General features: G+C 35.5%; 1 protein-coding gene across 4 annotated transcripts in view; it reads left to right on the top strand.

Moving 5' to 3' along the window:
* Vps50 (vacuolar protein sorting 50) overlaps positions 1-17380 on the top strand; it is a 167168-nt gene that overhangs the window by 86238 nt on the left and 63550 nt on the right. For 2 of the 4 annotated variants that reach the window (XR_011331986.1, XR_011331987.1), the window contains exons 17-18: positions 3600-3789; positions 14741-14912. Coding sequence is in view for 2 of the 4 variants with exons in the window: in XM_069825148.1 (XP_069681249.1) it covers positions 3600-3789; positions 14741-14857 (307 nt within the window). In the remaining 2 variants the exon portion in view is untranslated. Of the gene's footprint in view, positions 1-3599; positions 3790-14740; positions 15030-17380 lie in introns of those variants that run through there. The other 2 variants (XM_069825148.1, XM_069825154.1) reach the window with 1 other exon arrangement.

Consider the following 17380-nt stretch of genomic DNA (forward strand, 5'->3'; position numbering starts at 1 on the left):
TCGAACTCATGTTTCTGAACTATTCTGTAGTCTTGCGGACACTCGCCTAAGTGAGTATACCTATCACAGGGAGCATTTCGAAGTTACTATAATATTTGAATATTTTAAACCATTATTCATCTTTGTTACAATACAAAATGTTAAAAGAAATTATTTTCCCTTTATTAGTGTGTACCTACATTTAAACTATTAAGACATAACTCTTTAAAATATATTCTTTTGTGAATTTAGCTCAGGTCTTCCCAAATCCTCTTTTCTGAGACTTAGAAAATTCCAGCTGGCCATTTTTTTTTTTTTTGGGACCACTGTACAATGTTCTTTCGAAACAGAATTTTGTTATGACTATATCCACATCTGAAGAAAAATTACTGGTAATTATTTTGTTGGTAGTCAAATACTGAAAGTTCCAAATTTCTTGAGCGGAAGTAGCAATTTTGAACCTTCTTTGATTAATGTATCCACATTTGGATTACCAAAACCATTACAATGAATTGGCATAAACTGCATTGTGTTTTTTGTTCATTGTATTTGCTGGAGGATGAGGATGATGGAAACGATAATGACATCATGATAATATGCATAATTCTGTAGCGATTTTTCATAAGTTTATTAAACACATCAGATACACGTAAGAGAGAAATTAATCATCAACATTATATTCTCCTTCACTATTTACAACAGTCTGCCAACGCTGGAGTAGTTTTTCGATTCCATGCCTGTAGAATTCGCGTGGTCTTGTGTTAAAGAAGTCGTCAAGCCATATTCGGAGCGCATTTTCATCTGGAAAGGAAGTTCCATGAAGGTTGTTTGATAGAGAGCAGAAAAAGGTGAAAATCTGAGGGCGCAAGATCAGATGAATAAGGTGGGTGTGGAATGACTTCCCATCCCAACTTCTGAATAGTGTTTTATGTCAGTTTAGCAGAGTCTGGGCAGGTGTTATCATGGAGTAGCATCACTTCACACAATCTTGTTGATCGTTTTTCTTGGATTGCATATGCAAGACATCTCAGTTGGTGGCAATAAATTTCGGGAGTGATGGTTACATGTCAGGGAAGCAATTCGTAGTACAGCACACCCTCGGAATTCCACCAGATTCATAACATTATCTTTTGTGGATGCATGCTGACCGTTGTACGGGAAATTGCTTTTTTTTTGTTCGGGCTCAACCTTTCCTTTCTTTTCCTTATGTTAGCATAAAGACACCATTTCTTGTCACCAGTAATGATATTGAATAGGAATGTTCGATGTTGTTCATGAGTCAATCATTGACGAGCAAGCAAAGATGCACATATGACCACCCACTGATTTTTGTGATTTTGGCTTAGAGCATGTACCTGATTTTTTAACCTTGCCCTTTGAATGCAAATGTCGCACGATGGTGGAATGGTCACAGTTCATCACATTTGTCAGTCCTTGGGTACACTGACGTGGATCATTGTGGATTAATTTTTTAAATGGTGTTCATCAAACCCCAAAGATCTTTCTGAACGTGGAGTGTCATTAATGTCAAAACAACCCTCCTTAAAACGAGAAAACCATTTTCTTGCTGTGCTCTCTCCAATAGCATTGTCCCCATACACAGCACAAATGTTTCTGGCCGCCTCCACTCAAAAAGAAAAATATGTCGGAAATGTTCCACTTTTTCCACTTGACACTCCATTTTCTAGCGTCCACGACTCCACTCACTATTTGCAAAAATGAAAACTTCAGTATGTAAACTCAAGCACAACAATTGAACTTCAAATAAAAAATGACAATTGATAAATAAACCCAAAGCAACCGGAGTACCAACATGCAAAAAAAAAAAAAAAAAGCGCTACAAACTTATGCACCAACCCAATAAATTCTGTAACTGGATATACACTTGGTTCAGATCCATGCACTTATTGTACACCTTGTTATAGACAAAAATAAAAGATATTAACAATATGCGTAAATTACAGACAGTATATACTGTGTTTCTTTGCAGTGTAATGTTATACTGTCTTTTCTCTCTTTATTTATTTATTTATCTATTTGTTTATGTTATTTATTTATTTATTTTTGTAAAGATGTCAAATATGTAGTCACTTCTAATCTGTTAACGCTTGTAAGTTAGAGCTTATGCACTATAAGTAATATTTTATTGTCAAGCATAGATTTGGTTGTCATCATAATGAATATAGGCGTCATTTAAATTTAACTGGACTAATATATGAAATGTGGTCACTATTCGACTGTGTTCATGAATTTAATTCCTAAAATATAATTGAAATGCAATAAATAAATTGAAACAGTTGTATGAACAATTCCTTAATAACCCCCGAAACATGTCTAATAAAAAAAAGAACAATTCCTTCATGAAATGTGTTCATACTTACTTACTTACAAATGGCTTTTAAGGAACCCGAAGGTTCATTGCCGCCCTCACATAAGCCCGCCATCGGTCCCTATCCTGTGCAAGATTAATCCAGTCTCTATCATCATATCCCACCTTCCTCAAATCCATTTTAATATTATCCTCCCATCTACGTCTCAGCCTCCCTAAAGGTCTTTTTCCCTCCGGTCTCCCAACTAACACTCTATATGCATTTCTGGATTCGCCCATACGTGCTACATGCCCTGCCCATCTCAAACGTCTGGATTTAATGTTCCTAATTATGTCAGGTGAAGAATACAATGCGTGCAGTTCTGCGTTGTGTAACTTTCTCCATTCTCCTGTAACTTCATCCCGCTTAGCCCCAAATATTTTCCTAAGCACCGTATTCTCAAACACCCTTAACCTATGTTCCTCTCTCAGAGTGAGAGTCCAAGTTTCACAACCATACAGAAGAACCGGTAATATAACTGTTTTATAAATTAATGTGTTCATACAACTGTTTTAATTATTTATTTATATTTTAATTATATTTTAGGAATTAACTGGACAAACCCTAGATAGCAGAGTCTGAGAAGATTTTTTGTTCACCATGTATTTCTCTCGTTCTCCATGTATTCCCCATGTCTTCTTAGCCTCCCCTTATCCTGTCACATACATATGCAACCCTTCCTTGTTCTCTTTATATTCCCTTATTCTTATTGTTTTCCCCTTGTTCTTCTTGTATTCTTCTTCTTGTATTCCCCTTGTTCTCCTTGTATTCTCCATGTCTTCTTATCCTCCCCTTGTCACTGCCACTTAAAAATGCAACGCCTCTTGTTGTTCTCTTTGTATTCCCTTGTTGTGCTTCTATTCCCCTTGGTTTCCATATATTCCTCTTGTGTGCCTTGTATTCCCCTCTTTCTCCTTGTATTTCATTCCTCTTGTAGTTCTAGTTCTTGAATTCTCCTTGTCCTCTTTGTTTTGCGTATTGTTTGCATAATAAAGCTATGCAGCATAATAAAGCTATGCACCTGTCGACAGGTGTTTGCACTCACACGTAGTTTTCGTGAAGATATGAGGCATGTAAAGCTATTCACCTGTTGTAATTTTTTTTAACTGAAGCTGTTTTTCAAAAAATTAATTGAACTGATCAATTCTGAACACATTTACAATCATTAGATATTTCTCCTCATCCTCAGAGTGGAGCTTCCCACTTACTGTCGGCATCATGTACAGCTCATTGTCTAATTGTGTGGTTCAGGTTCTCAAATGCTAAAAAGTGTTCAAATGGAGGACGTGGTCTCATGCAACTGGATTTCACTCAGTTCCTATCGAAACTGGAAAAGCTGACATCTATCCGCCCCATCCCTGGAAAGGATTATGTGGAGCAGTATGTGAAGGCCTATTATCTTCCAGAAGCAGCCCTGGAAGCCTGGGTTAAAGAACACAACGTGAGTCATAATACAAAATCCATTTTAAGTCCATAATTTATATAATGAGACTATTTATAATCAAAGTGGCTTTAGATTTAGTATTAATTACCAACCGTACAGTTACTGGAATTTGAAAAAAGGAACATATTTCCTACAAAGCCTTTATGGCTTGGTGATAAAGTTCTTCCTTTCTGTTACAAAGACCGAGATTTGAATCTCTCTTTGTAAAATGCATGCTTGTCAACACAGCAAACATGATTCCTGAGCTATTCCGGGGTGAGACTTTGTCTCTGAACAGCGACCAATTTCCATCTCAAAGGGTGTACATAGAGAATGATTGAATCCACTAATGTGGCTCATTGCTAGAGCACTGGAATTATAACCCAGGGGGTCCGGGTTCAAATTCTGCTTCACCCTGAATTTATAATTTGTATTGGGCAAGCCTGTGGCCCAGGCAACACACAGATTTTCTTCGGTTACTCCACTTCCCATGTAACATTCCAAGAATTCTCTTATCTTTCATTATGAATGTAATGTAGACCCACTGCCTGCAGTGTACTTTGGATAGTCTCTGACGAACTAAGTGGTCCTGTCTTCTTGGCACTAGTGACATCTAGGAGCTGTTCATAGTCAGGACGAATAACGACAAGTTAAGGGCCCTGCCATTGTACAAAAAAAAATTGTATATTCCATTGTGTTTTTGCATATCTGGTATTTATCTGTGTGATGGGGTGAACTGAATTAATTTCTTAATTTTTCAACTCCAGACAAATTCTATTCTGTCTTCAGTCTACCTGAAGCAAGAGTAGTTTTAAAAAAATAGTGTATTATGTAATTTCTTTAAATGTTTCGTATTAAATAAATGCATTTTTTATTCATTTTTAGTGATTTATTTTCTGTTGTGACTCTTATGGCGTCAATAGGTGTTAATTTGACAGCACTGGTGATTAATCATAATACTTGATTCTATACTGTTTCATTCTTGTAGTGTGATGGTGCTGTCATGGAAAGAATTTCATTACATCATTATATAGTGAGTTTCACTTACATTTGATAGTCCATGTTGAGAGTTCTTCTTTGATTTCTACATTTGGATTCAGTTAATTATTTTACTCATTTAAATATGCTATTGTGTCTTATCAAAGATGTTGTTAATAAGATGTTTTCAATTGAATTCAGTATCAAATATTATATCCACTGCTTGTACTTTCTAATGGGATCCCTTTATTATTAAGCTGGATATTGATTGATTTCTTATCTTGTGTGGATAATATATTTTTTGGTATTTGGTTTTATCTACATTTACTTTCATTGGATTCTTAGGACATTATATTTTATGAAAACTTTTTTATGTTTTATTCTTTATGTTCGCATTCATGGACCTCTTTCATCTACATTCAGATTTGATTACTAAATATTTATTTAAAGTGAGACTATCGAGATATCTGAATTGAAGGTAGAAGGATAATGTAAAGAGGAATGAAAATGAATAATTTTCATTTGGGATGGAGTCCAGTGTTAGGCATAGATAACAATAAGCCTTTGAGATTCATAAAATACCAGACTTTTAGAATGATTGATAAGTCGCAGAGTCAGTTTGTTTGATCTGTTTGTGAATATCGTGCATGGAGTATGTGTAGCAGTTCATACTACTTCATTATGCCCCAGATCACATGTGTAACAGATTGCTCATCCCTATATTAAAATCGGTAGCACTTTGAAGAGAACAACCGCCACTCATCCGCCATAAACGAACACAAGATGGCAGTACAGTTGCTAATGCAATTCAAATGGGAGTTATGACGTGACTCCCTATGTAACAACTAGATGGGAGCATAGTAAACCTGACAAAAGTTGTTACCATCAAAGCCTATAAGGCCGAGCAATCTGGGTATATATGATCTAGGATTCTGCTCTGGGTGTAAACATTGACACATCTTGTTCTTCTTTACTTGTGTATATAGTTTAATATTTTGTTATTATTTATGATTTAGATACATTAATTTGTTCAGGAGAAGCGATGTTTGTTGAAGGATTAATAATTATTGGAACATAACCAACTACTGCACGTAATTGGTTAAAGAGGAGTTTGTCATTTGGTATTGTGATGCCTAATGGGTTTTTAGTTTGCTTTTGAAGTTGTTTATTTTGTGTGTATAACTTCATTTTCTGTCTGTTATGTGGCCTAGATAGCTTAAATAATTTAGGAGAAACCTTGTTACTTATAAATGACTTATAAGGAATCCGCAGATTTATTGCCGCCCTCACATAAGCCTGCCATCAGTCCCTATCCTGATGTCCCTATTCCAAGCAAGATTAATCCAGTCCTTACCATCATATCCCATCTCCTTCAAATCCATTTTAATATTATCCTCCCATCTACGTCTCGGTCTCACCAAAGGACTTTACCTCTCAGGTCTTCCAACTAACACACTATATGCATTTCTAGATTCACCCATACATGTTACATGCCCTGCCCATCTCAAACATCTGGATTTAATGTTCTTAATTGTGTCAGGTGAAGAATACAATGCGTGCAGTTCTACGTTGTGTAACTTTCTCCATTCTCCTTTAACTTCATCCCTCTTAGCCCCAAATATTTTCCTAATCACCTTATTCTCGAACACCCTTAACCTTTGTTTCTCTTTCAAAGTGAGAGTCCAAGTTTCACAACCATACAGAACAGTCGGTAATATAACTGTTAGGAGAAAGTTGTTAAACACATTATTTGTTGGAACGTACAATGTGGTCAATTCTTATGGAAGAAAATGAATTTAGAGAGAGATTTTGAAAAATTCGTCGTTTTATATTATAAATACTCGTATTAGAGTTAAGTCAGTAGAAAATACTCAGTAGTAAATACGTAGTCTACATCTGTATTCTGTTGTAGAGTATGTAGGGTTGCCAACCCTCCCGTATTTCCCGGGATCTCCCATATTTGGCAGTAAGTTTTAATAGTCTACTGGCTCCCTTATTTTTCTTCTCTTCGAGCATTTTCCTCCCTTATTTTTTCAAACATTTAATTTTGCCGTGAATGAAGATGATTTACATGTTAAATTTTGTTGTTCCAGAGATGCATTAAAATGTGCAGTTTCTATAGAATTTAAATACTTGGCAGAAATGGGTTTCAATGCTGACCAGATTGAAATAAAAAATGTTAATATTGGTAATTTGGAAAAACATGCGAGTTTTATTCTAAGCTTACCAGGTAGTAATGCACACAGAGTGAGAGAGAGGGAGAAATGGTGTTTTCTCTCATGAACAATAAGTGAACAGATGTTTGAAACAGGAGCAGACACATCTAATCAACTGACAACTGCAAATCGCAATCACTTAAATTACAGAGAATTTTTTCAATTTGAAAAAAAAAAAAAATTAAAAACCATTACGCGAGCCAAAACCTGTCTCTAAATACTCTTAATTTAAGCTTAACTGTTGAAGTGTAGAATAACGTTTTTTTTTTTTCCTTCTATTTTTTATAATCGAACTGAATAATTTGTCAATTTTCTATGTGAAATTCTGCAGATTCTTTAGACTCCCGTATTTTCTTCAAAAAAAGTTGGCAACCCTAAGAGTATGTAATGTAGGATATTACTTACTGTTACATAATCTGTACGCAGAAAATTAACTTTATGTTACAGGAATGAATTTGAGAGGATTGTAGGGACAGAATACAGAATATATTAATTTGTAGTAAGAGCATAGTAGGGACTTAAATTATTTCTATTTCAGTTCACAATATAAGAATAAAAACTACAGTTTACAGCCATTTTAAAGTATCTGCTTTAGTTTTAATTCAGTTTATCAGTATTCATTACGTGGATATATTCATTGGAATATAAGACTATTCGCTGAAAACTCTTAATTGTGCAGAAGAAGCAGAAACATTTAGCAATTTCTCTGCAAGCTTGACAAGGCCCTTGCAATTAGCAAGGCCCTAGAAGCAGATGAAGTATTAACACCTTTGTTTCTTAATTTAAGAAAAATATATTTTGCCCTAGAATTGTTGAATTTTGCTAGATCTTTCAATCCAGCTCCACCGAGTTCATTAAACAAAAACACAGTACACAACATAATGGTTAAGCACTTCAAGAGTTTCTCAGGTTTTGGATTTTAGAGTAGAGACATTATTATTTTGCATTAATTTAAACATGATATTGAGGTTCCTAATTTAATGTTCATATATACGAGTGGTGTTCATAAAGTAACTTCTGTTTTATTGTAATAAAAATGGCAGTATGGTTACAGGAGTTGTTCACATCAGTTTGAAACTACAAACTTCGACTTATTATTGTAGATAGTTTTCGGTTAAATTGAAATGCTTAGCATAGTTTTTAATGAGATTTTGAATACTGCAGTTATAAAAGTCTCTTTCCTGCAACTGAAGCCAATCTATGATGCTGAAATGTAATACTTCGTTATCATCAAAGTGCTGCAATGCAAGCCACTTCTTCATATGCATGAAAAGTTGCTAATCACTAGGTACTAAATCAGGGATATATGGAGGGTTACCAAACACTTCCCAGTTGAAATTTTACAGTTTGGATACAATACGCTGCGCAGTTTAGAGGAGGGCATTGTCATACCAAAAAAAAAAAATCATCCCAGAGCGCAGCATGATGGATTTCAGCCGCTTTGCAGTTTTTGCCACAAGAAATTGTATCACCGAGTGTATCTCACAGCTGGCGGAATTCTCAATAGAGCATACATTTTGAATATGTGTAGCACTGTAACAGTAACAATCCTCTTTGTACCACTGCTCGAAGTGTACTGAATCACACAACGTTCACTGCAAAGATGGTGTTGCTGAGCTGATTACTAGTTGCTTTATATGGAAACGGAAGTTACTTTATGATTAGCCTTCATACATACCTCTTCTTTCTGTTCTTTTTTTCTTGTCTGGGTGTAAGACGTTTGCAGCGAAATCATAAATTATGAGAATATATTCTCGTATCTTCGGAACAACTTCATTTAGTTCTGAGTATCCATCCGGTAATTTCAATTACATCCACTTATCCACTGCATCAGCAATTTGAATTTAGTCTATTGACACTTGTTGAATAAAATAGTTGAATAGTTTGATGTTTTCACCAACTTGTTTCATGAAGTTTTCATCAAACATGTGCTGTAGAACTGTAGAGTGAATTGATATTCCCGGGCTGACCACTTTTTTCATTGCTGTTAGATTCTAAATCGTACAGTAACACGCCATACTAATACTGGGAGGAAAGAAGAAGTAAAGTCTCTCTAAATTATGGTGAATATCCTGTTTTCTTTATTGATGGATAGAAGAATGAATGTCTATCTCGTCAAAAAAGGATATTATGTATCCGAGATATGTAAATGAATATACTCTTTTAATATTCTTGAATTCTAAACTAAATCTACGTATTACTCTGTGAAAAGATTTATTAAATCTACATACTTAGACTTCAAGGGAAAAAATGGAACTCTCTGCATAAAAATCCACAGTTAATTCCCGATTTACCACGAAAATCGTCTGTAGCTGCATTTAGATTGGCAACAGGCCATGACTGTTTGGCCAAACACCTGCATAGAATTGGAATATATCAGTCCCCTAACTGCCCATTGTGCAACTCAAACCAAGAAATGGATTCGCAACACCTCAAAATCTGTGCTTCAGAGGCTGGCCATGATAATATCTTTGAAAAATATTGGAGTGCAAGAAGTCAAATGACTTTATTGTCAAACGCCTGGCGTTAGAAAACAACAACAACATATTCTTGAATTCAAACATATTTTGCTAGGCACAGGGTATATTCCGTAGAAGACCATAATTTTTGTTTTTTTCTTTATTAATTTTCATATCATATTTAAGTCCAATTTTTTTTTTTTTTAATTATACACCGAACGTTGTAAATCATCTTCTGAAGATGACATCAGAGCTAAATCGTCTGAAAAAGTAGTGAATCTAACTGTAAGTTTCTGTTGAGTTTTATTTATCCATGAGGCAATTTTTTCCACACTCTAATTGAAAAGGTGAGAATGATATAGTCCTAAGCCACGAAGAAAGTTTTACAGGAAAGTGTGTTAAAGGCTTAGAATCCAATACTAGTAGGTGCGGTATCATAATTTCTTTGACGTATATTCACGTAATTTATTGAGTAACTTTTATAATATTTTAATAGTAGCTTCCTCATATGTGTAAGAAGTGAATTCACACATAAAACCATTTTTGTTAAAAGTGTGGCTGTGGACTATCTCATTCTCACCCCCTTATTGCCTGATATATATATATATATATATATATATATATATATATATATATATATATATATATATATATATATATAGCTCATAAAAGATTCTCCCTTCTAAAAAGACTAGCAGGAAAGAAATGGGGATGCTCTAGGAATACTTTGAACACTACATACAAAATGTTTATACAGCCAGTGCTGACATACTGCAGAGAAATTTTAATTACTTCACCTTTCATAAACGAAATAGAATATGTTCAAAACCAAGCTCTCAGACTCATTACTGGTGGAATCAAAACAACTCCAATAGATTCTATGAGATCCCTCACTAATATTAACAGCATCAAAATGACAATAGAAGAAAAAGCACTGATTCAATATGAAAAACTTATCAGATTACCAGGAAACAATTGGCATTCATACAGTCCTCTCTGTAGATTAAAGACTCAAACAAGTTTCATATCCATGGTTGAAGAATTAAAACAGAAAATCAATATCCCGAATTTAAAAGAAAACTTACAAATTAAACCAAACCCTTTAACTCCATTAAATATAGAATATAATCTAAATTTAACAGAAGAAATACTGAAGTCAGAAGTAAACACTGAAATACTGAAGCAATTGTCTTTAGAGACAATTAATATTAGGTACCCTCCATAAAACTGGCTACATTTATACACCGACGGATCCTTGATCTCCAGAGAACAAGGTGCCGGTGCAGGTGTTACGTGCTGTCTCTTCTCACTTTATAGATCTCTTGGATATGGAACAACAAGTTTTGATGGTGAAATCATTGCAATAAGTGAAAGTCTCAGGAATCTTCTATGCCACATCAATAAATTTAATAATGCAGTTATATTGTCAGACTCCAAAGCAGCTATTTTATCAATAGCCTCTAAACAGACACCTTCATCTCAAACCGCAGAAATAACTAAAATGCTCTCTCAATTAATATCACTCAATAAAAGAATTGTATTCCAATGGATACCATCCCATTGTGGAATCCTGGGAAACGAGAATGTGGATGCTTTAACAAAGAAGGGCAGCACTGCTACTTACAGACCTGTTACTAAATCTACGTATTACTCTGTGAAAAGATTTATTAAATCTACATACTTAGACTTCAACAAACAAAATTTGATAACACAATCCCAAGGGAAAAAATGGAACTCTCTGCATAAAAATCCACAGTTAATTCCCGATTTCCCACGAAAATCGTCTGCAGCTGCATTTAGATTGGCAACAGGCCATGATTGTTTGGCCAAGCACCTGCATAGAATTGGAATATATCAGTCCCCTAACTGCCCATTGTGCAACTCAAACCAAGAAATGGATTCGGAACACCTCAAAATCTGTGCTTCAGAGGCTGGCCATGATAATACCTTTGAAAAATATTGGTGTGCAAGAAGTCAAATGACTTTATTGTCAAACGCCTGGCATTAGAAAACAACAACAACACATATATAATATAAGGTTCTTTCAGACTTCCCGTATCAGCCATTTTTCTCGAAAACTATATGATACTGATTGTTCATAAAAAAATTTTGATAACCAAAACCTATGTGACGATTGGTGACAGTACCGTTTCCCGTAACAAACTGGAAGTAGGTGTACCTGTGGTCAACTTCGAAATTTCAAATGAGGACATGGGTCATTGAAGGTGCCATTGGAAACTACTTTTAAAAGGAAACAACTTTTACTCAAACTTTTTTTTCTAACTTTTATTGTTTGCTCACAAAGCAACAAAATGGTATTTTCTGAGAAATGTTGTATGTTGTTTATGTATGTACACTCTTCATAGTAAGTGTTCAAAATGTCCGCCACCCTGTGCAAAACAATGTTCTGATCTCCTAACATCCGTGATTGCACAGAGACCTTCAGCACAGCTGAGAGACGTACAGGCTTTTGTATTCTTTGTTTCATATCTTCTCTAGTTGTTGGAGGCACCTGGTAGAACATGTCTTTAATTCTCCCCCACAAGAAGAAGTCATTTGGAGCGAAATCAGGAGATCAGGCAGGCCAGATACTGGTCCTTCTCGTCCAATTCACCATAGGGGAATAACTGGTTAATAACTCACCAAGCCCTACGTGAAAAGTGAGCCGGATAGCCACCCTGCTGAAGCCATATCATTAACCAAAGCACAAGGGAACATCATGAAGCAACTGGTGCAACATGTTTCGGAGGAAGCATGCATTCTACCATTCAAGTTCTCCTCAAAAAAATATGGTCCTACAACTCTGAGGAGGCCACACCATGTGTTGAGGCTCCACATGTGCTGGTAATCCACTTCAAATAGGCAATGTGGATTGACCGGAGACTACTAATGGGCATTGTAGAGATTTACCTGACCATGGCTTTTGAAAGTTGCCTCATCAGTCCACAGAATTCTGAGCTCGAAATCACGGTCCATGTTTGGAAACCAGTTGCAGAAATCAACACAAGTGTGGAAGTCATGTCTTCCAAGTTCCAGATGGAGATAAATATGGTATGAATGAAATTTGTTGTCTTTGAGAATTCTAAACAATGTATTATGATGCAATCCTAAGTCACAGGCAATCCTTCTTGTGGGGGAGAATTAAAGACATGATCTACCAGGTGCGTCCAACATCTAGAGAAGACGTGAAACAAAGAATTAGACAAGCCACACCATGTGTGTCTCTCAGCTGTGCTGAAGTTCTCCGTGCAATCACGGATGTTAGGAGGAGATCAGAATATTGTTTAGCACAGGGTGGCGGACATTTTGAAGACTTACTATGAAGAGTGTACGTACATAAACAACATACAACATTTCTCAGGAAATACCATTTTTGTTTCTTTGTGTGTAAACAATAAAAGTTTGAAAAGAAAAGTTTGAGTAAAAGTTGTTTCTTTTTAAAAGTAGTTTCCAATGGCACCTTCAGTGACCCATGTTCTCATTTGATATTTCAAAGTTGACCACAGGTACCCCTACTTCCGGTTTGTTACGGGAAATGGTACTACCAACAATTGGTTCTTTACATAGGTTTTGGTTATCAAAATTTTTTTATGAAGAACCAGTATCATAATAGTTTTCGAGGAAAAAGGCTGATACTGGTGGTCTGAAACACCTGGTTTATGTAGATATATATAATGAACAACAATAATGAAAGACACTCATCCTTGTCTTCCTTCTATATGCATTTCTGTCCATTTTGATCACTTATTGTCACATTTCATGCAATTACATTTGTTTTATAGAAATTATATATATTTACTATAAGTTGTTGTGATACATGGTCTGTGGCTAGTACACTTAGCAATTTACTTCTGTTCACTCTATCGAATGATTTTTCAAAATCACTAAAGGCATTATGTGTTTTCATGTTGAATTCCCTATGTTTTTCCATTAATAATTCTAATGTAAAATATTGTGACAGCGACGTGAGATTCGAACTCACTACCAGCGTCCGCAAGAGAGCAAGTCGTGCGTGAGTCGACACGGGCTCCACGGAGCACTGGGGAAGTAAAGCAGCTGGTGACTGAGGAGAAAGATCGAGAGAAGTCTGGATATCCGTTATCTTCTAGGCATCTGTCGACCGACTGCGAACTCTCCAGAAACTATGGCTTAGTTATAAATACAACGTGCAAGTGAACGCGAGTCAGTCAGTCAGTAAGCCAGTGTTGTTACAGGCAGATTTGGACAGTAAGCGAGTTAGTCTTGTGTAGCAGTGAAGCCAGCTTCGAGACCAGAGCGCGACTTGAGTTGTGTCCGTAACTGTGGAGCCTGAAGCCCGGAGTTCGAGTGCAGTGGACCGCAGTTGGGGGACCTGAGTTCGAAGTGCAGCGGATCATCTCTGAAGGTCTGGGGTTCGAGATTCTGTGAACGCGAGTGACTGAGCTAGAAGAACTAGCCAAGACAAACGAGCTGTGAACTGAGAACTGACAGTTCTGTGTTGTAAATAGTGCTTTGTGAATATTAGTTAAGATTAACAGTTCATTGTTTTTCGTAATAGTCCAAGTAAATTGTCATTGTCGTTTGTGGAGTGCAATAACAAACGCTGTGTTGCTGTGCAGAGAGCAAATCCCATTGTTAACTGGAGTGAAATTAAATTGTAGAAAGTGAAGAGTTATTGTTGAGATAATAAAATTACATTGTTGTTCAGTATAAAAAGTTACAATATCCTCAAAACATGATCTTTCCTTTCGGAAGCCATTTTGTTCTTCTCCAAAGAGTATTTCATAATGTTTATGTAATTTGTTTTTGATTACACTAGTAAAGATTTTACATCCTGTATTCAATAAACTGATAGCTTTGTAGTTATATGATTTTACATCTCCTCCTTTAAATATAAGAACTATGATTGATTTTGTCCTACTAATTGGTACATCATCTCTCATCCATATCTTATTTAGACATCTCCATATTCTTTGTTGAGAATGGTTGTTGCAAGAGTCTTTCGAATTGGAGGCTTATATCAGGGCTGCAATGTTTTAACAATATGTTTAAAGTGCTTTCAATTGGCCAATGTAATTTTCCCAGTGCCCGATATTCTTCCTCTTATAATGCATTATTACATGAACAAACTTTAATTCTATAATTTTCTGTACAGGCTATGTTACTAATTTTACATTACTGTCTATTTTTTTTATTTTATTTGGTTATTTTACGACGCTGTATTACTGTCTACATGGTGGTAGAAAAACTATATTCCAAGCTTAATGGCCCAACCTTGATAAATATCTATAATATATTTACTGTTTCAACTTACACTATTTTCCTATATATTTCCAGGAATACTCATGCAAGCAGCTGCTGGCTCTCGTGAGTTGTGCATGTCAGAACAACAAGAAGACACGGCAGCGCCTTACTGCTATTATTGAAGACATGGAAAAAATTGTCAGTCGGTAGTTACAATGAACACAAGCTAGTGCAAGACCTGTGCTGAGACCTCAGCTTAATTAAAGTATGTAGCACACATTCGTTCTCAAATTCTCAATTCTGTGCAATCTCATTAGTCAAGAATTTAAGGGACCAAGAGGTTTAAACATTTTTCACCACTAAAATACATTTAAAATTTCAACATATGTTATTTTTGAGCCAAGCTTTTCCTTCTCATATGCATAATTGTGAGGCTTAGAGAAGAACACAAATAATCTGCAGGAAATTACGTATTTGTTCTGCACATAACACAGTGTCTATACAAGGAGAAATGATTAGGAAGTTATGTGACATAAAGTGGCCTTTAAACTTGAAAATCCTTCTACAAGATATTAATTTGAGTGGGAATAGATTTAATATATAGTAGAGTCCTTAAATTTCTTCGAAAACTTAGGGCATCAACAAGACATTACCATCAAACTTTGTTTCCGCTTATGCAAATGGATTTAACATAATTCATCATCATCATCTCCCATTTTAGGCCTCGTGGTCTGTTACGGTCTCAGTCTTTTATTCGGTCTTCCCAAATTGAATTTAATAGAATAATGATTGAAAGAAAACTGTGGTACCAAATTCATTTCTTCTTCTGCTTCTTCTTCTGAAGAAACCTGTTTTATGTTTCATCTCTTGCAGGATCTATGAAGGCTTCTCCCTCCTCTTAGTTTATATTGCAAACATTTGAAATAAACTTACGTCTGATGTCATTTAACTTACATTAGCCAGCTTATTTTTAGTTTATATTGCAAACACTCATAATGAACTTATGTCTGATGTCATTTAACTTACATTAGGCAGCTGATTTCTTCGTAGTTTGAGATTTTATTATTCATTAAATTAACTTATTTTTTTCTGAAAATCATCAGCATGAAAATTAGAAATGACTCACGTTTGTACTCCTCTTGTTCACTTCCCTATATACTCACTCTTAAATCGCTGCAATATGTTAATGAATTTGTAATTTCGTGAGCTTACTGGAAAAAGTTGGTGAATACCACAGCCGACTTGATGAAAGGCCACCATACTGAATGTGACAATGCCGCTACACTGTATTTTTGGGGGCGGACATCTACTTGGATGTAAAATGTTCCTAAATTCTACCATGAAGTAAAAGTAGATTCTCAAATTTTGTTGGATATGTGTTCATAAAACATTAATCATGTTGTTTCAGTGAGTGAATTAAAGATGATTCCAGCAGATAGCGTACTTAATATATGACAATTCAGGAAATAATTCAGTTTCTAACGTCATATGGGCTCGATAATATTACTCTTCGTTACTATTTTCCGAAATAATTTTGTTATGAACTGTACAAATAATAATAATGACAATAATAACAATAATAATAATAATACTTAAAAATACAAAATTGAGGTAACACTAGTCATTTTATTGTCTAAATCTTCTCGGGAAGGCCTGCAGACTGAATTTGCAAACATCACATTAATTTATTCAAAATAAAAAACACCCATAATTCTTAAATTTTTATTCAATAGGATTCTGCAATGTATCATGGAATTCTACACAATGTTTCTAATTTTCTTTTCTTGCCAGAGCAGCAAGTACTTGCAAGATCATTTTTTAATTTTACAGTAATTGTTGAGTAGTACGTTAGACAAGGTAGATACAATTTGCTTACAAATATCGAACACTGGTTTGCCACAAGTGCAGACATCTGAAACGAATATATTAAGACTGTCATCCTCATGTGATTCTTGTTCCACCAATTTTGTTAGTAATTTTTGACTGCTGCAACAAAGGAACTTACTCTCATACTCTTCAGACACTAATTTCTGCATAATAGCACACACGAACAAACCTAAATACAACACAAAATCTGATGCCACAGTTAACCCACCTCGATTGAAATTATTGACATATTCATCATTCACATGGTCACCAGTGATAAAGGCTATGCATAATTTGCAACTCAATTTTTTTACAGCTTTGTGAGCTGAATAACCAGTAATGTAAATTAGTACGTTTTCATTCAAATTCACTGGAATATCAATTAAAATACTAAAGTACTGAATAATTTCGAAGGAAAAATTGTTCTGGGGCGGGTATCGAACCAGGGACCTTTGGTTAAGCGTACTAACACTGTACCAACTGAGCTACCTGGGAACTCTACCAGACACCGATCCAATTTTTCCTTCTGTGTCCACAGACCTCAAAGTGGGCTGACGACCGTCAAGCAACCAACATTGAGTGCACACTAACTCTGTGTGACTTAAATTGTGGTTTTCTGTTAACGAACAGTGACGTATATTATGCAAATCAAGCTTTCAGGTATAACTCCCTGTAAAGTTGATTTGAATAATTTTGAAGGAAAAATTGTTCCGGGGCCAGGTATCGAACCCAGGACCTTTGGTTAAACGTACGAACGCTCTACCAACTGAGCTACCCAGGAACTCTACCAGACACTGATCCAATGTTTCCCTCTGTATCCACAGACCTCAAAGTGGGCTGACGACCATCAAGCAACCAACATTGAGT

This window comes from Periplaneta americana, chromosome 1, assembly GCF_040183065.1.
Source record: "Periplaneta americana isolate PAMFEO1 chromosome 1, P.americana_PAMFEO1_priV1, whole genome shotgun sequence".
NCBI lineage: Eukaryota > Metazoa > Arthropoda > Insecta > Blattodea > Blattidae > Periplaneta > Periplaneta americana.